This window comes from Dermacentor albipictus, chromosome 1 (assembly GCF_038994185.2).
Source record: "Dermacentor albipictus isolate Rhodes 1998 colony chromosome 1, USDA_Dalb.pri_finalv2, whole genome shotgun sequence".
NCBI lineage: Eukaryota > Metazoa > Arthropoda > Arachnida > Ixodida > Ixodidae > Dermacentor > Dermacentor albipictus.
Window position 1 is genome coordinate 419,388,631 of NC_091821.1, and position 16,663 is coordinate 419,405,293.

The 16,663-nt window shown below is 45.8% G+C and overlaps 2 protein-coding genes across 4 annotated transcripts in view; one reads left to right on the forward strand and one right to left on the reverse strand.

Moving 5' to 3' along the window:
* Positions 1–16,663, forward strand: part of IA-2 (tyrosine phosphatase IA-2) — a 663,183-nt gene that overhangs the window by 108,891 nt on the left and 537,629 nt on the right. The window lies entirely within an intron of this gene.
* On the reverse strand, positions 5,608–10,219 carry LOC135900397 (tissue alpha-L-fucosidase-like). The gene is made up of 2 exons (XM_065429888.2): positions 9,354–10,219; positions 5,608–6,700 (listed from the first exon to the last, which is right to left on the reverse strand). The coding sequence occupies exons 1-2, from the start codon at positions 9,980–9,982 to the stop codon at positions 5,938–5,940; spliced, it is 1,392 nt and encodes a 463-aa protein (XP_065285960.1). The 5' UTR covers positions 9,983–10,219; the 3' UTR covers positions 5,608–5,937.

Sequence of the window (16,663 nt, forward strand, 5' to 3'; positions counted from 1 at the left end):
TTTCACTGCACATGCGCATGACGTGGTTCCGTTGCGCATTTCACTCTCATGGTCCTAAGCGAAACTTACGTGAGCAATTACTACAGCAGACTGAGTAGACCATAAATATGATCGCGTTGGCGCAAACAAGAAAAGACGGAAGGCAGCAAGAGGAGTGCCAACTTTCGACTGTTTAGCAAACAGCAGAAAGTTGGCGCTCCCCTTGTTCCCTTCCGTTCTCCCCTGTTTGCGCCATGGCGATCATAATATTTATGGTCTACTAAGCGACATGAACCGACTAGCACAGCAACATGTACTTCTGGAGTACTACAGTACAACTGAAAAGATGACGCAGAATGACGCTCTGGTTGTTGTTTCAAAGGGAGACCTGCAATAGCTGACAGGAATTTGACGTGTCTCGTGCCATACGTAATGTGAAGTATCCATGGCATAGGGCCCATGAGCTGTGCCCTCATATGTGAGCTTGCACATTTTATGAGAAGCATTACTTAGTAGCAGAAAAATTTGATTTTGAGCTTGACCTTCGTAACAGGCCAGCGGCCTATGCTTGAAGCCCTCCGCGGGGGTTTAGCGGCTATGGGTTCTACTGCTGACCACGAAATCGGAGGCATGATTCCCAGTCACTTGCGGGGGCCGCGTCAAGATCGAAGTGGAATGAAAGCGCCCCCGTGCACACTGAGTCCTCCACTAGCCTTTGCACTGCTGTCGGACTTTTAGACGCGTCGTGAATATCACTGCGTGACTCTTTAGAACAAGTGCGGTTGGAATGCGAATGTCCGAAATTTGTTTCTGCGAGGACGTTCTGGGGGGGGACGCATTGTTCGTGTGTTTAGTACGCGCACAGTGACATTAATAGGGCGTATTGAACAACGTGTATGACTGTTCATTGCACTAACTCACGGTCACCCGCCATCTGTCTCTCAATTTCGCCATCTCTGCCTGTGCCTTTTACCCTTTGAGCAGTGTAATGCTATAGTGACCCGCTCTTCCGGCATACCTCTTATTGTTTCTCTTCATTTAACCTTCTATATATATCCTATGTTCAACTGCCTCCCTCCCTTCCTCCCCCTCTCTAACGCACAAGTTTATTTACTCACTCTTACTGAATGAATGAATGAATGAATGTTACATTTGTATTTCCGGTCCTCCACAGCGTATAGGCACAAGGCAATGAAACGCTGCTTTCGGGTGACTTCCTGACGGATATATGCTACTTTGCTGGTGTACTTCGATGACCTATTTAGCTGCACTTTTCGTGTTTACAATGTGATCGCAGCAGCAAAACGACTCCAATTTTCAACCTCGGAGTGTATCGGGGAACGCGGCCGAACACTTTGCAGCCATATTTCTGAAAGCGTCGCACGCTTATTTCAGGGTATCATTGTGAAAGTCGAAGAAGTGCGCTGGGTACACTCCACAAACATACCATTGCGGAGTGTTTTCTATCGAAACTGTGAGCGAGACTTCTGGGCTTCCATTTACAGCAACACGTACACGACGTGTGTGGATCCGTACGCGCCCGCCGGTATCAATTTAGCGCGAAACCCAAAGGAAGAAAAAAAAGAGTTTAGAACGTGTTCGATAAAGTTTGACGTCAGCGCTCTCTTTCTGGCCCCGAACTTTCACCTTTTTCCTTGGTAGTACATTGCCGGTGGTCTATACAGAACGCGTGAAGCGTAACTAACCGCTGGAGACAAACGGTTTCATGACCTCAACACATTAAATGTCGTTTCGTTACGTTTCGTATACTGAGTATTCCTGTGGAGAGAAAATATGCCCACAAGAAGGTATCCCAGACTGACTTGTTGGTGGGTCAAGGAATCATTGCCAGATAAATTTACGGGAACCACTCCTACATAGTTGGACTAATTAGGAAGGAGCTGCTGCACTCTTAAATTTCTTGGGGTCCTCCGTAGCACTGTAACGTCAGGAAGAATGATTTACTTCTGTATGGCTCAAGCGAAATAAAATAGAAACAAATCACTTCAGCAATCTGTTCTGCCAATGGTCTGTCGTGTGCAAGCGGGACGACTCAAGTAATGATAATGCCATGTGAGGGGGCGGGGGGCGGGAGGAGCAGTGGCGGGCACTCCACCCGTTATACAGGGTGTTCAGATTTGAGCTTTATGGTTTTCTTAAAATTAGGCACTGGGAGGCACGCGATGACCACCTGTGTAGGAGGAAAGAGAAAAGAAGGCAGGGAGGTTAACCAGAATAACGTCCGGTTGGCTAATAAGTTATATGGCCAAGGGGACACACAGTGAGATGATAATTATCGCTGTCAGCAGCCCAGTTAACTAAGATTGAATAATTAACTTTTTGTCGACTGCAGTAAGTGACTATGTTAGTATTTAAAAGTTAGAGGCAGTCGTGTTTCTACACAGTGTCAGTTGGAAGGATTCTTCTGGCGTGTTTGTGCTCCGAGATATCCGACTCCAAATTTTAATTATCGTTCGCGTGATTACGCATTTAAGATAGTTAGGATCGGCTCAAAGCTCCTCCTTTATGTGACGCGGCTTTTGGGCGCAGCGTTTAGTCTAACAACGGGGCGGGGGTATTTGCAGATGATAACTGTCCCTCTTCCCCTATCGGCTGGAGAAAAAAAAATCGAAGATCCCGGAACCGCTGTCGTAACACGAGACCACTCAGCCTGTAACGATGGTGGCAGCTGCCATGCCGAGATAATGGCGCAAGCGGAGAAGCCGGAGGGCAGTGCGCGTGCGTAATGGTGATTAGACAAGCGGAGATGGTCCTTGCCTGGGCTACACAAATGAAGTGACTGCTGATTTGCAAGTACTGTAAGTTTTCTTGAAATCAAGAGCAACAAATGCACGGCACTCGACGCTGTCATATCTTGATTTCGCCAGCCGAGAGGGGAAGGGGGACAGTTATCATCTTTGCTTATGCCTCCGCCCTGTTGTCAGACTAAAACGCCGCACGCAACAGCCACATCACATCAGGGAGGCGCTTTTCGCAGATCCGCACTATCTTGTATGCGTAATCATGCGAACGACAATTAAAATTTGTAGTCGGATATCTCCTAGCACAGATATGCTAGAATTCTTCTAACTGATACTGTGTAGAAACACGACTGCCTCTAACTTTTGAATACAAACATACACACTTACTGCAGTCAATAAAAAGTTAATTATTAAATTTTAGTCAATTGGGCTGCTGACAGCTATAATTATCATCTCACTTCGGGTCCCCCTGGCCACATAACCTATTTGCACAGGTGGTCTTCGCATGCCTCCCAGTGCCTAATGTTAAGAAAACCACAAAGCTTAATTTTGAACACCCGGTATATAGCAACATGTAACGTGCTCATGGTGTAACGAGTAAAGAGGTTGCTCCAATATTAATCGCGTGCAATGTCACCACAAGCATGACGCCTACTGATCTGCGTAGAGGGCAGTCACCTATAAGTCGCGCGCCTCTCTTCAAAAATCAAACTTGAAAAGCTTAAACACCATGCTCGCACGTCTAAGCCCCCGCCCCTGACTTCTTATATTTACGCCTCACGTAATGAGAAATAAAGAAAGAACTGCCTATTTTGCGGGTGAAACGAGTTCCAAAACATCTTGCGTGTGATACGATTAGTGAGCTTTCTTGCGCCACGTTCTTAACGTTGCGTAACGAAGAGTATCGCTCTGTAGTAGCGCTTGTCAAAAGTGCATTGACTTCTCGCCGACTTATTACTTTCATTCGAACCCACGTGGCATTTATTTATTTATTTTTTGCAAATAACTTTCAAAAGAGATAGGCTGCTGCGAAATTTATCTAGGATACATTTGGAATTAAGAATGGTCGAAATCAAATACTTGGCGAATGTCCGAGCTGTCGCGAAAACCAAAATTCGGCTATGAGCTCCTCCGGTCCGTCATCGCGCGTCACCCTGCCCATTTAGGAAAATATGAGAAACTATTGCAGCACATACACAGGAAGGTAGGGTCAAGCTATAATCGTTGCTTGGTATTTGTGTTATTTGTATTATTAACGAAAACGAGATCAGGTGTTCCTGTTTGCCAGAGATCTACCATTCTGTGACCTACAGCTGCGCCATTCAGTTCTGCCCACTGATCAGTGGGCAAAATTAGGGTTTTGCCCTAAAGCATAGATCAGTGATTTTGCGTCATCTGTCAAACGCCATATCTCAACGTTCAGCCGTCATTAGACAACATAGAGAGAAGAGAAAAATAAAATAAAGATACAGCAGCTAGGTCAACCAGATGCACGTCCTGTTTGCCACCCTACTTTGAGGAAAGAGGGTGAAAGGATGAAAAGAGGGAAAGAAAGGGGAGAGAACACCGATAGGATCGCGTCATCCGGAGGGGCACATTTACACCACAGCTTGTCACTGAGGTTTGTAGAGGTAGGTTTCTGGGCTTGAGATATCGGTCATCGTTACCGGGCCGCACCACATGGGGAACAAAAGCAAGGTCTCCGTGCATATATGAAAGGAAATCTCTTAACAAATACATTACCTGGCATGTTATAGCTTACAGTAACAGATATTCAAACCGACCGAGAAAATACGTAAGGTGTCTTGTCTTATTATTCTTTTGAGCTGTCTAAAACACTTGGAAGGTTCGTCTGGGACATACTGCAACACATCGGTTTGGGCAGACACGTTATTCACTATTTTTGAATACCATGCTGCTCATTTGGGGTGATTAACTGTGGTCGAACAGCCCCACAGTGATTCGACTACTGATAATAATTTCAACCTTCCCTCTTTTTATGAAGTTCTTCTTTAGGACAGTCCCGTAGTCACAAGAACCTCCTACAATTGAATTGTTCGTAAGAGAAAACTTCAGTCAATCCTGGTGCTGAACATATTGTTACGTGCAGAAAGGGTCGTAATATTATTACTAGTGAAGGCAGCCGATCAATGGCAGAGATCACTTACGAACAAATGTTTTGTGAATTTGGCCCTGCTTTTTATTTCTTTGTGTTTATTTTGTTTTGTGTTTAATGAGCATCGTGAGAATGATAATGTTAAATGTTTTATTCGTACTGGTGTGGGTTTTCCTGTAAGTATTTTTAAGGTTATGTTTCCGATAACTACCAACTAGGGCCTGGCGCTATCTTCTGCCACAGTGTGCATGCTGTAAACAATTACCAAGTGATGATTTTTGTTGCGCATACATTCAGAAAAAGGAAAACGAATGAAAGAACAGACAGAAATAGAGAAAGCATCTGTTCTTCTGTCTCCTGTTTCCTTTCATTAGTTTTTTTTTCATTGCTGAACTTTTGCGCTGCAAAATTATTACCTTCAGTAAACATCATCCCCCCCCCCCCTTCAAGAAGAATTTATCTTGCAGCACAATCGCAAAGTTCTTTAATGTTCCAGCCATTTGCTCAAATCTACCGTTGTTTTCATATCTATTATTATTGTTATTGCTATTATTATTATTATTATTATTATTATTATTATTATTATTATTATTATTATTATTATTATTATAGCCAGACGGAAAGCTTTGCTAATTGCAAGTTTTCTTGTTCTATTATCAAAGTGCTTGAAGCAATGTGTATAAGGGATGGCCCTAATAAATTAATGGCTATGTGCCTATTGCTTCGTTGATAGGACAAAATGAAGACACATTCTGTACAGCTTTTGATACTGTATTACGCATAAGGAAACACTAGAAAAACAGCGGTTTTCGTTGACTTCTGCTTATTCAAAATTAAACGCTTTCTTTCATTATTTTTCTACCACAGTTGGTAAAGCGTGAGTTGAGGTTAATAACACGATAATATTCGAAGGTATAGCTGACTGTCACATGAATTCCCGCGCTACCACGCAAATTTTTAGGGCTCACTGTACCTGCAGTATACGTCACAATGAGTTCGCAATGGTTATTGCCGTTGTATAAGTATCGGAAGGTACTCGAATTAATCGCCGAAACAGTTTACCCGTCGACACTGTCTCCCCTACAACGCGCCTTGGATCTTGAGCACCCAGGCCCAAGGCGTAGGCAAGACATCCGGCGTGAGCAGAGGGAACGTGATCACCGTCAGACCCGCGTTTCTCCAGTTCTCGGGCGTGACCGCACTGTACGGAGTGAGATCGTAGCCGTCTAGGCCCAGCATGGAGACCGTGGCTCCCTTGCGCAGCGACAGAGATCCCAGGGCGAGCTTGTTGTTCTTGGGCCACTTGAGCACGATCGCGTAGACGGTGTCGTTCTTGGACGTGTACCACACCCCTGGAGTGACGGTGTCGTTCTGGCTTCTCCAAGGCCGAGACCCGTAGATGGCCTCGCCGTTCACGTCGAGCCACGTGCCCATCTGCGTGAGACGCTCTTCGAACGCCGGATGGATGACGCCGTCGCTGGTAGGTCCCACGTTGAGCAGGAAGTTGCCGTTGCAGCTCACCGTGGAGGCCAGTTCGGCGAGGAGTTCCTCGATGGTGTGGTAGTCGGACAGGCGGGCGTTCCTCCGGTAACCCCACGAGTCCTTGTCCACGGTCATGGCATTCTCCCACTTGTGCTCGACGAGCGTTCCCGGGTCGTAGTGGTCCTTGCAGTTGTAGAAGTCGCCGTGCTTGCACGGCGTTCCTTTGCCCCACCGGTCGTTGACCAGCACCGTGTCCCTGACGGGACTGTCGTTGTAGAGCCAGGCGAGGAACTGGGTGCTGTTCCAGTAGGTGTCCGGGGCCTCCCAGTCACCGTCAGACCAGATGATCTCGGGACGGTACCTGCGAAGTCCGTGAAAGCGCGACTTAATATCCGGTGAACGATAGAGCATCAACGACTTGTTTGTCGTCAAAGACCACTCGATTAACCAATAAATGTGGAGACGCATGCATGTTGAGTCTCAGGTTTTACTGAAGCCCTTTGCCGCTTGAGGACTTAAATCGTTGCTATGATTTATAATGCTTTGGTTCTCCCGTTTGTCTGCCTGTGCTCAGCGTGATACAAGTCTACTGTTTCCCATTTATCGGTTTGTGCACAATGGTAGCCTTCACTAACTGAGAAGGAAATTAAAGAATACACAGCAGTCGGGACTGGGTCAAAATGTTGGAAACATGTGCGTAAATGCCGCAGGTATGAAGAAGAAATAAAGAAAGGAGGAAGTTTAAGTGGGAGTGGACCAAGATAATTATGAAAGGGGTAGATGACCAAGGAGAAAGAGCACGGATGGCTTGCACCTCTGTGTTCATAAGGAAATCTAAAATCGGAGGATGTCAAATAGAGATCTTTTAAGAGCGAATTTGCAACTAACCTAGTGCGCGATTTCGATGGTCAATATATCAAAGAGGACAAATTGAAGTTCGTTAAAAGCTGTGGCAGGTGGAGCAGGATGACGGAGCTGGGTCGTAGACATCCGCGACACACCGACACACACAGGTCTCCTACTATTCTTCAAACGTTAAATATAATTTCTGCCTGCAGGGTTCTTCATCTTCAGGGGGCAGTTTACGTCATCGAGGAATAAAAATTATAGTCGTGTGCTCAGTATGTGCTAAGCAAAGTTCCCGGAATTATGTGCATTTGTAGGCGCAAAATCTTTCACACTCCTCTCTTGAGCGGTGTAAGAACGATTCTCACTACATACTACCTGGAGGGGCTTCTGTAGTCGATGTATGGAATATGCTATACAAAGCTTAGCATTAACCGCCATTGGTCCTAGTAAAACGCCACAGCCGCTTTCAAGTATTTTCAGTCAATGTTTATTTGATGCAAATAGGTGTGCAATGCTATCATTTCGGTCGCCGTTCATGTCAAAGCAGAGAGGCGGTGACTTACGCGAGAAGGGATTTGCATGCATGTGCTGTTACGTGAACGATTCTATCTCGTGACTGCTTGATGTTAACATTCTAAACGCCACTGAAATGACATTTGACGAATTGCAGGGAAGAACAATTCTACAAACGTGCGTTGATGTCAAAAGGATCGCGGACACTGCTAAAGGAGTCGTGCCTCCTTCCCGCATTTCCGCATCCCGCATTATCAGGGTGTCGACAGAGCCAGCGTAGCATGATAGAGCAAGCGTCGGATATAGCTGATAGTTTGCGTACTGAGCTTGGATGCAGTGAAGTGTTTGAAAAAAAAACAACTCCCACCAAATGTAGCGAAACGTTCGCGAAATAGATGTTGGCACCGTTAATTGGCGGCGGTTATTCCTTTTGACATTAAGAGATGCGCAAATAATATATTACACAGGTATGAAAAAGGAATCTCATAAAACCGTTCTAAAACAGAAAGTCCACTCATTGTCTAGCATTCACATTGTCTAGTCACATAAGCTAAAAAAATAAAGAAATAAAGGAAAAGTGGGCTTTGTGTTTCCGTGCTCTGTTACTAAGTTAAAATGACTTGTGGTAAGTTCGTATATCCAAAGAATAAGCGGTAGATAGTGCCGATACAGACATAAAGGAAAGGGCCATGTCATGTCACTTGTGCTCTTTTCCGAGCAAAACATAAATAAATTAATAAACACAGAGGAGTGGCCTGTACTTTCGCTTGGCGAGATGTTTACATTGTTTGACGGGAGAACATGCAGAGCACTTGGGCAAACTTGTTTATCTGTCTGTTGCTACTCTGAGTGCTGACGAAACTGATCTTTCTATTTATCCTTCAGAATTTGTGTTTGTTTTCGTTAAAGATTTTGCATCGACCAAACATGGCTTGCTGATTGGCTGAAACTGTACTCACGTGTATAGTGTGTCTTAGCACTTGTGCAAATTTGAAAGCAGTTAAGGAGTGCACTGCGCCAATCTATAGGGAGTCTAGCTTTCTGCAACGTCAGTACTAAATCATTCGCTGCGACGTTGGACTTTTTCGCTCACAAGCGATGATCATGCGTCAACCACTAACTAACTGTATTTGAACAAACATGGTGTTTTTATTTTCTTAAACTAAAAAGGTTGCCCAAACCTCAGATTGAGGCATTTCTCCAAGACAGCGTTTGATCAGCCTTAAAATAGCTTGAGACGGGGGATTTGTTGCCGCAACAACACGTTTTAACGCCCCTTCTTATGAAAGCCCACATAAGTGCACGTAAAAAATGAGTATAACGTACCTATGAATAAAATACAAGTACGACATTGATTAGCACGTGTATATATAAGGAAACTTGCCATTAACACACACGAGTGGCACATACTGAAGTGCTCCTGCCAACAAAAATTTTCGCTTTACCGTCCCTATCATGCGAGTTCCATAGCCGGTGATGTCAGTTGCGGGCAAAAATATTCAGCTCTGACTGATGAAGAAAAAACGAATTTTAACGCTCGACAGCGATAAAGTGCCTCAGAAAGGCTGAAGCGTTAAGAGAATTTAGAGGCGAACAAAAGAAAAACTGGGAACGCCAAAAAACGCCCAACCCGTCTGAGTTCAGGCACTTACGTGGTCACTATTTCGACCAGTTCGGGCATCGTCTTCCGGGCGACGAAGTCGTTCGTCTCGAAACCAGCCTCTTTGTCGGCCAGGTAGAGCGGGTTGAACCACTCGTAGAGCGAGTGGTAGAGCCCGAACCGGAGGCCGCCCTTCTTCCTCACGGCTCGCGCGAGGTCGCCCACCAGGTCGCGTCGAGGCCCCACGTCTCCCGCGTTCCAGTTCCACGACACCGCCGAGGGCCACAGGGTGAAGCCCTCGTGGTGCTTGCTGGTCAGCACCACGTAGCGGGCGCCCGCCTTCTTGAAGATCCCCGCCCAGCGGTCCGGGTCGAAGAACTCGGCCTTGAACTGCGGCGCGAAGTCCTGGTAGGTGAAACCCGGCCGGTAGTTGCGCTCCATGAACTCGCGGTAGGCCGGAATCTTGGCTCCCTGCCAGTGCCACCAGAACCACTCGCTGCCGAAACTGGGCACCGAGAAGAGGCCCCAGTGCAGGAAGATGCCGATCTTGGCCTCGTCGTACCACGCGGGGGTCGGTCTCGTGTCCAAAGAGTTCCAGTCCGGCGCGTAGCGCCCCGTCGACGGCGCTGCCAGGGCTAGCAAAAGGAGGCAGCCCGTGCTCAGAAGCGGTAGCGGACGCATGGCGCAGGAGCGCGGTAGCCCAGTCGAATGCGTGATATTTGATGAACGAGCGCTCTCTGATGAACCCAAGCGCACGACGCACCTCCGAAGCTAATGACGGTACCTTTGGGGGCCTTCGCGTGAAGGCGGGCGGGCCAGTATGGGAACGCTGAGTGCGTCACCACCAGCAGCCCAGCGGGAAACTTTAGCGTCCCGATAGACGCTGTACGTACGCGAGCTGCGTTATCGCAGACTCTACGCTTGTGTAAGCTGCGGCCGGGAGAGAGCGCCCAGATAGTGCGGCGACAGCAGCCGAAGAGGTTTCAGCGATTGTGATTTCGGTTTTTCTTTCATTTTGCTTTTCTCCTCTTCACAATCACACATACGCAATCTCTCACCCTCTGTTCGCAGATAACTGGCTCTTGGAGATAGGGCTAGTGTTTTTTTTAATTATTATTTTTAAAGAATGCTTAAGCGTGTACCACCTTGTTTTCGTGCAGATTATGTTGCCCTTTTACTTCAGTGTCAAGTGTCAGCGGAACATATTGCTTCTGTACGAGAAACTCACTTTTGCTTACCGTAGAAAGCGTTAAAGAAAATGTAGATACAACACGTTTAGCTTACGGGTGGCTTTTCGCATTACCGTTTACAAGAAGGTATATACACCTAAGTCTAGATCACGCGCTCGTAAAATGATTGCCAAAATCACAGGTGCTGCTCATGTATAGACGCGTAGTATTGCATTGACGAAGTGCAGTAAAAACCACTGGCAACAGAAAGTTACCTTCTTGCGAGGTCAATATTATTTAATTGCGAAGCAAACTCATATATAAATTTGTTGATCCTTTTAATAGAAAACATTCTTGTGCAGATGAAACGTTTGATGAAGACAGTTCTTTATTCGTCTAGTACACTTATTCTGTTGGAAAACATAATAAACTTGCTTTTTAACTCTTGCTTCCATTCCACATAATGGTGAACTAGAAGAGTTGGCGTGAATTCGTGGTTAGGAATTCGCAAATGGACAAAGACGACAGAAGAACACAGGACGATCCCTTATACTATCAACGGAAAGGGTTTTATTACAGACTGGCAGTTTCTAATGCACTCCTGTAAGTTAATATTAAGGTATCTTCCTGCGTTCTTCTGACAGCCTATAACGAAACGTTTTGAGTAGACAGTAAGCGCTCACCCTGTGCTCTTCTGTCGTCTTTTGCCAGCGCTTACTATCAACTGAAATGATTTGATTAGGCACTGTCAGTCCTTAATAAAACACTGTCAGTGTTAGTAAGCGCTCGTCTTGTATTCTCAGGCCGTCTTTATCTCTTCGAGCTTTCCTAACACTTTCTTTCTAATCTTGTCTTCCACCGCTGACAGGGCATGGGAAGGTGGTGTCAGGTGGGATATACATTTCAGCACACGAAACTAATCCAGGAGGGAGGTCGTTCAGCTGCTGCACGTGTAGTGATGGATATCCCCTCCTCTGCACGGAAGCCTACAGATGTCCTAGCTCACCTGGGATCTCAACTCAAAGATCGAAGTGAGGAAAGGCGGTAATGACACAATCACTTTTGCAAGGTGTTCCATTCAACCTCACGGTATATAGACTCAAAGACTGCGCTCGTATTGTTGTCGCCGATAATATCAGTGGTTACTGTTGAGAGAATTGATCATTTCTGTGCACACTTAGGACATACGAGAGTCCTGGGAGACAGTCAGCCGACTTTTAGGACGCTTCGCCTGACGGAACCCTCTGAAAGGGTGCGCGCGTCGAAGATATTATGCTGCACCTTACAAGCATAGTCAATTGCGTCTAATTACACCACCCATAAATTATGGGTTTGTGATCTTTTGCGGTGAGAATAAGTTAATTGTCCTTGGAAACCAACGTGAATAAACTCGCGAAATTATGGCTCACTGTTGCAGCGAGGTTAGTGAAGCAGCGTAGTCCTTTGTTGTCTCCAGTGGCGTCACCATAACTACCTTTAAATGCACCCATTTTCTATACTGCGATGAACTGACGCATTTGGCGGTGCCAATGCAACACTGATTCGTGGGGGCGTGCTCTATTTGAACCGTATGTATTTGTACGCCGTCTTCCATATTAAGCGTGCATTTGTTCTGGTGCGCGGCAGAGTACGTGAACGTCCAGGGTCACTGGATGCCCCAAGGGGCTCACTAAGCACGCCACTAACTTCGCTGAATCGTTTACTTCACTATTTTAATGATAGCATATCTCGCGCGGGCACTTCAGGGCTGCCACATGGAGTGTGGCACACTGAGGCACAGAGGGGAAAAGCACGGAGAACAGATGTGACGTTAGCACGCAGGAGTTTCGAGAGGACGCAGTCGCGTAGTTGCGCTATGCTTTATACGCAACAAATGGTCAGCGTTTAGTTTAATGTCACCCTAAAGAACATTTTCCAACGTCTCGAATGGCAGGAGTCATTTATCACATCATTCCAGGTTGGGGGCATACCCTAACCCCGCACTGTCACACAGAAACTATCCAGAGATCCAATCGACCAATATTTGCGAGCTATATGCTCAGACGTAGCTAACTTAGAACACATGCTCTGGCGGTGCCCCACGTTAAGCGACGACGTCGACGTCGTCCAAATGGGAGGCTGCCCTAAGTAGTCCCGAACTTGAAGCACAGCTATGGGCTGCCTATCGGGCCCGCGACTCAGCACAGAGGCTCGGGCTCGGCCTTTCTGTGCCGAAGTGGGAGCGGCCCGCTACGTGCTTACACGCGTTCCGAAGGACCAGAATAAAGTTTTACCATACCATACCATTGCAAGGGTATGATAGACGCGATGAATGGCTACGTTTAGGACTTCTCAGTACATAGATCCGTACTTGAAATTCTACATACCTGCACCGCTAGGGAAACAGCGTCTAGGTATGGAAGCTATGTTGAAATGTGTCGAGAATCTTGGTGTCAACAGATTTCATCAGTGCGCATACAATCCGCATGGTGTTTTTCTCCAACTTAATTTTGTTGCAAGTCAGGGTCGCGTGTCGTACGTTCGGTGTCTTTATGGAGATAACTAAAACGCGTGTAATGCACCACTATTTCATCGCTTTACTCTTGGATCGGATGTAATTGTCTCGCGGTTCAATTCATATCAGGCCATGCGACCGCTGATTTTGTCGGAGCTGGTCTGCGTTGTGGTAGAATTGCAGTTCGTGCACGGCGGCCCACGCAAAACATCCCTGGCGGCCACGATCGTCAAGCACCTACGCTGTGCACGGTTCGTATAATCTTGTCTATTGCACCTACCCTTAGCTAAAACGCATCGCATTTTTTTTTGCGTGACAAAATTTCATCGAGGCTACCACGTTGGGACTGTTGGCAATGAGGCCTTGCCAATTCCTTTCAGAAAATGGCTTCGCCTCTTGAAGCGTGGCTTGTGCAGGCTCCGTGGTGTCGTTTCTTCTTTACCGAAATCTCATTTGTCTTTAGTCTACGTTTCATATTTTTGATTTTCGATTACCAGTAGTGATGGAACGCCATTGCCAGCGAAAACTTTGTCGGTGTACTTGCCGCTCGTGAGAGATGCGTGCAGTAAGATTATCGAAGATAAATACGCAGCTGGTATTCGTAGGATACGCGCAACACCGAGAGCTGCAATATTCTAATACTATGCACGGTCACGGAAACCCACAGCTCTGCCGCATGCCATATCATTGCCTTGTCAGTATTAGTTGTACACGATGGATCAATTTTATTCATGTGAATTCGAAGGAAGAGGTTAGCGCCTTCAGTGACGCCGGCTACTGCGCGTCGGGTAAATTTATCCCCTCTGCGGACTAGGCATGCTAATTTAGTAGGCGATTTCATAGGTGATTTAATAGGGGAAATAGGAATTTGGTCGGCGAAGTGCCCCGGGTTTTTGTTTACCTTTTAACCATGTTTCATCCCGACCAGACGGACTTCCGTCAAACACTGAACTTCATTTATGAGATGTTGTTTCAAGGTTGAACCAAAGTGTTGCTTAACGATAGAACAAAGGTAAGAAAGTTCCGTCCTCCGATTGCTTCAATATTAAACGCTTGAATAATATGCGTCATTGACCCAGCGTGGCACAGACAATAAAGCCCTTTGAGACATTAGGCATAGTGCATTGTAATCTCTATGTAAGTTCTATGGTAAATCGACATTTGTTACATTGCAAAGCAAGTATTATGTACAGTCATCATTATTATGGAATGGAACACCTAATTTTTTTCACACGTCCGTATGGGCTAAACACTCATGCCCTCCATCAAAGTGCTCAATGAAACTAAATGCTGAACGGGAAATATCATTCTTATGTGTCAATTCCTAAATATGAACCCATGCTTCGCGACTTATCATCGGTTTTGAAAAAAATTCGGGTTTCTCTTTCATATTGATGACGACCTCATGCAACGTCATCTTGACTCGCAGTAGCTAATACAGTAAACTTTTGTTATCGTAGTCAGCACTGGCAAAATGTTTGACATTCCGCTGCTTTTAATATACGAGCAGTCACAGAAGCTTCTTGGTGTGAAAAAGACCATAACAATTATTTTAAAACTTCAAAAGACTGTTAACTCTCCGATAAACACATGGCGAAGCAATCCTGGGCAAGAGCGGCAAATTATGGGTTGATCTTTTTTTTTTTTGCTCTTCAATTCGTCGTTCACGACACTGCTTCATGTAAGCAGCAAGGATTCGAATTGGGAATATAAAAATTGCGACTATAGGTGGTCTGATGATTCGTCAGAAAAACTGCCGCCAGCTTAGAGGTGCATCGGTATACTTTTTATGCACAGCTGAGGTTTCACTCGGGTGATTGCTTCCTGAGGGCACGCTTCTGCTGGAAGAAGGATCGTTTAGGCCACTGGTATTCACTACAATTATATTCCATGGATTCGGGGTTTACCATGCGGGATATTCTTTTGTTATAAAAATGATAGAAGTACAATGACTGCAGCAGTGCTATTGTTGAACGGAAGTTTAATATAACGAAATATTGAATATATTCGTCGTTGGAATTAATAGTTCAGCGGAAACCCGCAAGGTGGAGAGAAGTAATTAATTAGGGACAATGAGACATCTGCCCAATCGTAGCAAAAGCTACAAAGGAAACTCATACGGGTTCTTCGAAAGAAAAGCCTCGCAGTTGAAAAAAAAAAATCGTCCCGGACCAGGTCAAATTTTCTTAAACTGCGAGGCTTTTCTATCGAGGAACCCGTATGGGTTTCCTTTGTAGCAAATGCCACGATTGGGTGGATGTCTCATCTTGCTTTAATTAATTACTTCTCTCCACCTTGCGGGTTTACGCTGAACTACCTGTTACTCCAAACTTTGCCTTTGCCACCTTTGCCTCCAACTTTGCCTCCAAACTCCGCCTTTGCTTCAAGTTGTTTACAAATTCGACTTCGCCCTGCCATCTGCTAGCCGCCTGGTTAGCTTAGAGGGCAGAGCGGCTGCCCTGGAAAGGCGGTGGTCCCGGGTTCGTGTCCCGCACCAGGACCAATTTTTCTTCAACTGTGAAGCTTTTCTTTCGAGGAACCCGTATGGGCTTTCTATGTAGCAATTGGTACGATTGGATGGATTTCTCATTTTTCCTTAATTAATATTCGTCGTTACTAATGCAAGACTTTACTGTACGGTACTTTTAAGTTACCACAAATTAATTACAATTACAAGTACAACGAAAAAAAGAAAAATGGCTATATACATTAGTTACGTAGCCATTCCTCTCCTCGCATACACTTTCATTCGCGCACGTATAGGCTTGTGTTATACCTTAGAAAAAAAAATATGTGTAAAGAATTAGTTACATCCCTGACGCTACAAGAAAATATACACTGCCGTCCTCTGCAAAAGCATTTCCCAACACTTCTAAGGAGCGGTACGAAACGGGTAACCGAGGCTCCCTCCCGGCAAGTAAATATAAAAATTTTGTTTCAAGGTTTCTTCTCGAATTGTTTATTTTCATCAGTTAGAGATAGTGAGCCTCCCCCCAAAATGAAAAGTCTGCTTATGTATATAAAGTGTAGTACGATTTCACTTAAGGACGACGGGCTTGTGCGACCATTTGTGACTATTAATGCGATTTCTGTAAGGCCACACACGTCATCGAACTCACTGCAATTTCCTTCCCTCCTCTCTCTCCCTGTTATCTTTGTTTTCCCCCTTTCCCATTCCCCCGGTGTAGGGTAGCCAACCGGACGTGATTCTGGTTAACCTCCCTGCCTTCTTCTTATCTCTTTCCCTCCTCCCTCCACGAGCATTTTTGACTAAACGCTGTATTTGCGTCTGTTGTTGCGAAGTGTCACAATTAATCGCGTGCCGTAATCGCTTATGCTCACAAATGGACCGCACAATGGCGCAAATGATTGCGGCCGTCTATCGGAAACGACCTTGTCATAATACGGCACATAATATCCCGAGTGTGCATCGCCTTTCATTATTATTATTTTTTTTTCTGCACAACCTGGTGTGTTTGGAGGAACGCCTGCTGACGTGATACGCAAACATCAGACGTTCCGCAGTGGCCGTGTTTTCGTTCATGCGAACGTTATTTCTGAATCCGCGATGTGGAAGCACTCTGAGCACACCCTCCGTCTTGTTTTTCAAAGGCTGTTAATCACCAACGTAACCCGCCGTGGTTGCTCAGTGGCTATGGTGTTGGGCTGCTGAGCACGAGGTCGAGGGATCGAATCCCG

Coding starts and splice junctions, on each gene's coding strand:
- LOC135900397 (XM_065429888.2), bottom strand. CDS start 9,982: ATGCGTCCGCTACCGCTTCTGAGCACGGGCTGCCTCCTTTTGCTAGCC. Junction 6,701..9,353: donor CTGGTCGAAATAGTGACCAC/GTAAGTGCCTGA, acceptor CGGACTTCGCAG/GTACCGTCCCGAGATCATCT.